The sequence below is a fragment of the Nicrophorus vespilloides genome, unplaced genomic scaffold (genome assembly GCF_001412225.1).
Source record: "Nicrophorus vespilloides isolate i.1.1-1 unplaced genomic scaffold, Nicve_v1.0, whole genome shotgun sequence".
NCBI lineage: Eukaryota > Metazoa > Arthropoda > Insecta > Coleoptera > Silphidae > Nicrophorus > Nicrophorus vespilloides.
The window spans coordinates 122,518-131,203 of NW_017099678.1; the positions used below are offsets into that span (position 1 = coordinate 122,518).

At 27.9% G+C, this 8,686-nt stretch overlaps 1 protein-coding gene and 1 non-coding gene across 2 annotated transcripts in view; one reads left to right on the top strand and one right to left on the bottom strand.

The window, feature by feature from the left end:
- Positions 1 to 8,686, bottom strand: part of LOC108565126 (lachesin-like) — a 68,236-nt gene that overhangs the window by 16,156 nt on the left and 43,394 nt on the right. Inside the window, exon 3 of the mRNA XM_017924415.1 lies at positions 75 to 282. Coding sequence (XP_017779904.1) covers positions 75 to 282 — 208 coding nt within the window. The remainder of the gene's footprint in view (positions 1 to 74; positions 283 to 8,686) is intronic.
- Trnag-ucc lies at positions 3,350 to 3,421 on the top strand. Its single transcript has one exon. It is a non-coding gene; the product is annotated as a tRNA-Gly (tRNA).

Sequence of the window (8,686 nt, forward strand, 5' to 3'; positions counted from 1 at the left end):
TAGGGGGGATATAGTTGCGAGCATTTAATTAGCTTTCGGGATGTGGCGTTCTTTATATGGGTATGATGAATTACCGACTACATCCAAGTATCCTATCTGGCTCTTCATGGGGTCGGTGTTGATCTGACACATGTACCAACCCATATCAGACTCACGGACCTCTTTGATGTGAAGATACCACGTCTTGTATTCGCTGTGGGTCACACCGATTCGATGGTTCTTCGTGATAATGTGACTGTGGATAGTCAGGATTGTCTGCGTATCAACCCTCAACCAAGCCACCTGAAAATTTAAATAAATACATAAATTACAAGAAATATAAATTCAAAACCAAATCTGCAACTTTTCAATTTATTACAACAAAGATTTTTTCTAATGCAAATTACCAATGTTATACTTAATGATTTAGATTTATAAAAAAAACATATCGTCTACCAAGGATTAAAATTAGAAATATTTGTATATTAAAATAAACATATTATATAAGCAGATATTATACATTTTATACAACAACTATGAATGTATATATTAAAAAATAAAATGTATTTTGTATTTATGTTTAAAAAAAAAAACATTCATCTCTTATAGTAAAGAGCTTTTTTATTTTAAAAAGCATTAAGGAAATTAATAAAAAATAAAAGGTTTTGTTCTCGGGAATCGGGAATTCCCGGGAAATGATAAAAAATTATAAAAATAAAATATGATAAATAAATTAACTGGAATTGCTATGATTGCATTTTGTGTGTTCTAGAAATAATAGTTATACCTGTATATAGAGAGAAAAAGTAAAAACAACAAAATTCGTAATAGCATTTTATGTTTCAAACGCTGTTTTAAAAATATATACAATGCAAAACAAAAATAAAATAGACCGTACAAATGAATCTGATTTGTACATTGTATTGATTTTGAACGTTGTAATTAGGATCAATAACCTCACCTGAACTAAATCATTTTATTAATATTTTTTTTTAGTTACTATGCAATATAATAAATATATCAGAAAATATGAGATTCAGTATATATATAGCGAGCTAAAGGTGTAATAGATATTTTTCTATTTTTTCTCTGAAGAACAAAAAGTTTAAATATTGCAAATTCCCGGTATTCACTACGTTTTATTAGCATTAAAATGATAAATTTAAATACGTTTATTGAAAAATTGATTAGTAATTAGTTATTAGTAATTTATTGTTAGTTCAAATATATGAAATTATTTATTTATCATTAATTAGGTTTATCTATTAGGTTTTTTACTATTAAATAATATCTTTCAATCTTTTTTTATATTTTCATAGATTTTGTTGAATATAAACTAAATCATGTATTTAATAAAAATCTAAAATTTATATACAATCTATCTCAAAATTAACTTAGTATTTTATATATAAGAACTACACATAAAACATATTTATCTAATATAAAATTATTATTTATAAAGGTTCTCAAAATTTAAATAAAGAATAATTAAATTTCCATAACTTACATAATTGTATGTAAAAATATGATTAGAATCAAATAATTATATTTGAAATTAAGTTTTAATTAGATGTTACAGAAATCATGTACTAATAATAACTTGTAGAAGTAAGTTGTCAACCAATGTCAGACATAAACTAATTTACTAAATCACGTTCGTAAGATTATGAAACTGCAAAAATTAATGTTTCTCATTTTAATTGGATTTTAACATAAAACCTGTTTATTATATACAATTATAATCTTCCTGGTCAAAAACGCTCATGTATATCAGGTATGTAAATATGAAACTGGACTTTTTATATAAAAAAAAAATATTTTTCATACAATAAGAAAAAAATGATGAAAATATTTTATTCGAAGTATTGACCATGCCTAACAATTTGTAAATGTCATGCCATAAAAATTGTTGCTCTTTTGAGGCAAACCACTAATTAAGCCATTTTGGTAAGAAGTAAAGCAGTGCTCAGCAAGTGTTTGCAAATAAGTAGAACTCGGACGGACTCAAGTTTGGTGAGTAAGTCGCATGTGAAACTATTTCTTAAAAACTCCCTCAATCGTTTTCTTGATCATTTTTGTTGAAATTCCTACTACATTGTCATGAAGCAAAATCACTTTGTTTTGCCTTTTTTGATATTCTGGTCGTTTTTCACGCAAAGCTTGATTGTTGGTAACGTTGAGTATTAACGGTTTCGCTACATCATAATAGATCGATACAAACACAGAGAATTGTCTTCCGTCCATACCGATATGACCTTGCAGTCGAAGTCGATGGTTTGCCTGGAGTTACCCATAATCTTCTGCGCTTAACATTCTCAAACTCAATCTATTAGTCAAAATTCATTGGAGAAATTACTTTCTTTTGTACAACAACAACATTTTGCAAGTATTTTTGCGGTCTTTCATTTAATTTATGGGGAACCCATTTTCTCATCTTCTAGTACTTTCCCATACTTTCAAACCGGTGGCAATCGCCAATTGGCAATACCGCCAATCAAATTCCCGACGTTCGAAATCCCGACAACAATAACATTTTTAAATTATTCCGGAGCGTAGTGACTTTTAAATTGTTATTAATAATAAATAATAACAATTAATAATCTAATTATATTTGAGATTATTTCATAATGTTATGAATAATTCAACAAAATCAAATAAATTAATAATAATTTATTGTTATTAATAATAAAAATGTAATGAAATAATTTAAAAATGTTTTGTAAAAATTTTCGATATAGTCGGTATTTTTATACAGTCGAGATTTTGATATAGTCAGCATTATGGTTGTCGAGATTCTGATACAGTCGGGATTATAGTTGTCGAGATTTTGATATAGTCAGGCTTTCGAACGTGGGGATTTCGATACAGTCGGGATTTCGAACGTCGATATTTCAATAGACGGTCTTTCGGTTGTCGGTCTTGCGATATAGATAGATAGAGTTGTTGGGCAAATTCCGGTTTCATATTTACATACCTGGTAAGTTAATTCATTAGTTATAATTTTAGGTATAGAATTTTCTTATTTTATTATATGTTGAGTAGTGTTGGTGTAAAGAAAAATAATTTTATATTTATTTCCTATAATAGGGAACGTTGCTGTGGTTAATTTAGGTTCAATTCGGCGTGATCCAATATTTGAAATAGTGGTATTATGATTATTTTCTACTCTTCTCTAGTAGAACTATTTTGAAGCTGCTATGATGTATTTTTAAATATATTATTTGTTAGCTGAATGATACTCTCAAGGGATATAATCCTCCCCTATATAGTCTACCTACGATTATTATTTATAATGATGTAAACAGTGAATTCTTTTTCACTAATTTTTCATAATAAAGAATAAACAATAAGCTTACAACAATATACAAGCGCGTTGGTGGTGTAATGGTCAGCATAGTTGCCTTCCAAGCAGTTGATCCGAGTTCGATTCTCGGCCATCGCACATTCTCTTTTACTTCTATTAAATTAACGTAATTCCCGCATTCCAAATTATAGCAATACTTTTAGCATAATACGGGTAATCAGTTTTGTCAATATCTTGGACTTTTTAAAACCGTACTAATCGAGGAACTAAATTGAAATGTGTATCATATCTCATAAAATAAAATGGCAAGAAAATACAGTGGGACCTCGCTTAATGAGCAAAATGAATTGTAAGAAAAATGACTCGTTTAACGAGCGACGTTTCGCATAACGAGTGACGATGAGAAGAGAAGTTCCGCATTGCGCGCCTGTTACATCTTGTCTACACACATTATGTGTACTTTTGAATATGTTTCACTATACGAGTATTTCACTATACGAGTAAAAATTCGAAAATTTTGGAACGGATTAATCTCGTTAAGCGATGTTCCACTGTAAACTGCACAAAAAGAGACTTGAAAGTGACAAAAAACAATCATTTATGTCTAAAAAAAAAACAATTACTTCCTAATGTCTGATACTTCATGTACTTAATATACATTAACTGATTCTGAATGATCTATTTTTTTTCAATAGTGATATACAATTCAATTCAGCAAATGGATGCTTCTTTAAGGTCTTTAAGGAAAATTGAATGTTAGAAGTAGTATTGATAACCTATTAGCGCTCGGAATGGAGTCGACGGTAATGTCGTTAACTTTTATTGCAATGCTTTACAATAATGGTTGTCAATTGACTTTTCATCAGGAACAAACCATTCTATTTGGATACATTCGAATGCGATTATTGCTTAACATAGCTTCTACAGAACACTGGAAAAAAATTAGTAAACGTTAACTTTCACAAATATATATTTTGGAAACTCGGTTCTCGAACGTAATTCTTATAGAATGCTTGAAAACCGAATTATTTGAAATATTTAATATAAATTACATTCCCAAATAGTAAATGGTTACTGTTCGGGAACCGAGGTGTTTGAGAAGTAAAGTTGTGCTGTACTTAGATTAAAAGGATCAATAAAAAAATTGTACTACGAATCTTTATTTCTGTAATTCGCTTGAAAGCAATTATTGGTTAATATTTTTTCTCAAAAACACAGTAGATAATAATACTTTTCACAAAACTAGACTGTAGAAACTTAGTTCCCAATATAATTAGTTTTTAAGAAAACAGATTTATTCGAAAACCAAAACCTTATGAGGAAAATAATTCATTTAAAATTATTCTCAAGTAACAAGCTTTTACTATTCGGAGACCGAGGTAACTGAGAACTTAAGTTCCACTATACTTATTAATAGTGCTCAATAAAATTTGTCTCTTTGTAATTCACTTGAACGCGATTATTCATTAACATTGCACAGACTAGATCCCAATTATTAAACTCTATTTTTTTATAATATGATAAGTTTTAAAGGATGGTCGAAAACCGAAACCGATACATTATAAAATGGTTAATTCTCCCAAATATCTAATGATTACTATTGGGAATCGACTTGCTGTAGAACTAAACTTCCACTAGATTTGTATAAGACCCCTCAATAAAATATTTTTTATTATGAATTTTCATTGCTGTAATATAAACTAATAAAATTAAACTTGGAATGAGATGATTACCATTCTATTTAGATACGCTCGAACGCAATTATTGTTTTACATTGTTCCTCAATTTTTTTCTAGATCCCAGTTAGGAAACGTTACTTTTCACAAATATATGCTGCTAAAACTCGGTTACCAAACCTTAAAGAATGGTCGAAAACCGAATTATTCGAAAACTGAAATCCTTATGAGGAAAAGAATAATAAAAAAATGTTAATTCCATTCTGGAAAACCAAGTGGTTACTATTCAGGAACTGAAAACTCCTTAATAAAAGATTTTTCCGTTTTAAATTGCTGTAATTAGACGTAGTAAAACTAAAACTAGAGTGCGGTGTTTTCGGATGATGGAAATCAATGATTAAAACCCAAATCTAAATGCCAAAGTTTATTGTGTGACATTTGCATTGACATTCAGGGTATTTTCCCTTCCATTTTTTTTTATTCCGACGTCGCGCAGGGGCGACCAAAATAAATTTAGCAGAAGGGAAAATGCGGAGATGCGAAGGGTGCTGCAAAATGTATACACTTAAAACGACGACGATGCATAAGTAAAGCGCTCTTAAAACAGTACACGCTGCCTGCATTTCGACCTGAAACATTTCCTATTCGTTCATTCACACAAGTTGAAGCTGTAAAGTTTGAATGAATAATATAAAAAAGAAGAAATACGAGTTGCAATATCACGTTTCGTAGACGCACAGCAGTTGGAAATAAACAAACAAAAAATATATGCCCTTGCCTCCTCGTTCGCCGGAAACGTTAAACAAAGGGTTTTAATGAAGTCGCATTGCGTATTTTATTTCATTTACGACGAATCAATTCATGTGAAATTAATTAAATTCGTATGTGCAGTTGGTTAAACAAGAGTATTTTCTTTTATGTAGGAGAAAACTTGAAAACAATTTACGCAAAAAAAGCTCTATTTAATGAAATAAATGTTTTCATTGTGATTTTCATAATACCGTACATTTTATACATGAATCGAATTGTTTGAACCAAGTGAAAATATTGAAATTTTACTAATTGTTGAATACATAATAAACCATTAAATTATTTCGACAAGTTAGAAAATGTAATATAATTAAGTATATGTGCAAATCAAATTTACATCATTATCGAGAATAATTAAAAATCTGATCAAAATTATCAATTATTGTCAGGAAAAAGAATTTTTTTTATAATTTTCGAAAGAGACAATCAGTGAAAAATAAATTACATGAAATTAAATGAAAATATTTACAATAAAATAATTTTTTATGTTATTCAAATATTTCAATCAAAATTCGATTAAACTGGACTGTTTGAAACTGGACTGATCGAGGAACTTAATATATAAAGGAATATTAAAAACATTGCTTTTAACAAAAAAATATACTGTAGAACCTCGGTTCTTGAACATAATTATTTCCTAGAAGATGGTTAAAAATAAAAAAAAATTAAAAACAGAAACCCTTATAGAGAAAAGTTGATTCTTTAAAATTTATTTCATTTTCAAAGACTAAATTATTACTGTTCGTAAACCGAGGTATTCAAGAATTAAAGTTCAGAACATTTATGTTTAAAATAATAGTTTCGTGTACTATTTATTAATTGATTTTAATTTTACTCAAGTAAAATATAATTATATTTGAAATTTTTATACCGGACTATTCTGAATCCGGACTGATGGAAGCTGGGAGAAGTTATATATAGTACATATTTAGATGTTAATTTGGTTTCAAGTAAATAAATGCTGAAAATAAAAAAATTAAATAACAATAATTAATAACATGAACTTATTCCAAACTTTAATGAAAATTAATATTAAAATACATAATTAATAAAGATCGGTAAACTATAGGCTTAAAACCGAAACATTTCTGTTCATTAAGTCAGTGGATTATCACATACATGGAATTAAATGAGATCTTAATTTGAAGTTAATAATATAGACATAATGACAAATGACAATATTATAAGTGACATAATGACATCGCTTATAACGACAAGTGCTATAATGACAAATGACAATATAAAAAGTATCATAGTGACAAGTGACATTGAAATAGTAACACAAAACAAAACTCATAATAAAACTGGGCAACTGAAAACACTGGGTATCTCTCATTATGGATAAAAAAAAATAGTCTCTAATAATACTGCAAAAATAATAATTACTAAAATAATGATAATTATCAGGCGTTTTTGTAGACGGGTTTTTGTTAATAAAAATTGCTGTTTTGTACACTTTTATAAATAAAAATATTATTTGCAAATGAGAGGCAGTTACTGAAGTAGATGTTGACTATGCTCCGAAATAATTATTTAAAAATGTCATCGTAGAAGTTTTATGTTTTTTTTTTCATAATAAATATTGTTTAAAAAACGCCTGATAGGTAATAACAGATGTTAATATAAAATGCAATGAAATAAAGTTAAAGTAGGAAAATGAAAATAAGTAGTAGGAGTAAATAAACTGTATTAATTATAAATAAATTTAAAATAAATTAATTTAGATGAAAGCTTAACATAATTCTGAATGCATTTACCAATTGGGCTGGAGATTAAGGACAAATTAGGAGCGATTCCATTTGGTATTCGAGTAAGATGAATATGAAATAAATTACGAGCGAATGGCGTTGTTCTCGAGTATACTTCTGAAGAATAGTATCTGTCAAGTTAGCGCTTGGATGTAGGGTTTTTCTTTCTCTTAAATTTGATTACAAACACTTCCGGAGAACAGGAAATAAAATTCTAATATTCGTAAATGTACATTATTTTCATTTTATTTACGTGTTTTTGTATAACTCTGTCATAAATTACATTACAAATTTGTTTGAAACTATGTGTTTACTTTGATAATAATTTTATTTCAAAATTTAAACGATTTAATTGAACCTAAAATATTGTTTTCCCGCATACTTTGCAGTGATATAATTATATAAAAAATTGTAATGTGGTAAAAAAGCAATACCGCGTGTAATGCGTCTTCGATTTGTACGGATTTACTTACGTCTGGCTTATTTTTTTTAATACAAACTAAATTTTATTTAATCAAAATAAAAACAAAATCGAAAACAATAATTCACACAATATTTTTTTATATAGGATCCCGATCCCATATAGTAAAGACTGTTTTGTACAGTTTATTTTTTTGTATTTATCGAATATTTAGATTCTCGATTAGTCCAGTTTTAAATAATATAGGATATTGGCGGAACCGATTACTCGCACTATGTAAAGTATTACTGTATTTATAAAGGTAATCTTGGAAAACTAAAATTTCAATAGTAAACGTAGTTATATAATATTTAATTACTATAACAAACTTGAATAAAATGAAACATCTTGTGCATTTTGTAAAGTATTTTTATTTAATAATAAAATCTTTCTTGTATGCTTACCTCTATGAGCGAGGTATAATTGTCTGGCTTAGAATCTCTTCTTTAATCGAGTCACGACTGAATTAATATTTCAAGTTTAACATGCAACAAATTTCACTTGTTCAGTTTTATAAATTTTATAAGACGTTTACTAAAACGTTTTGTTTAGTTAGTTAGAATTATGTTAGATAGATTAATTAGCAAAATTAGAGACTACCCGCAGACAAATCCAAGCAACTAATAAGCTAAAAACGCTATTAAAAACAATGAAAAAACCAATTTATACAAGATTATCTCCCAAATATTCTTTATTAAACACTACGAGC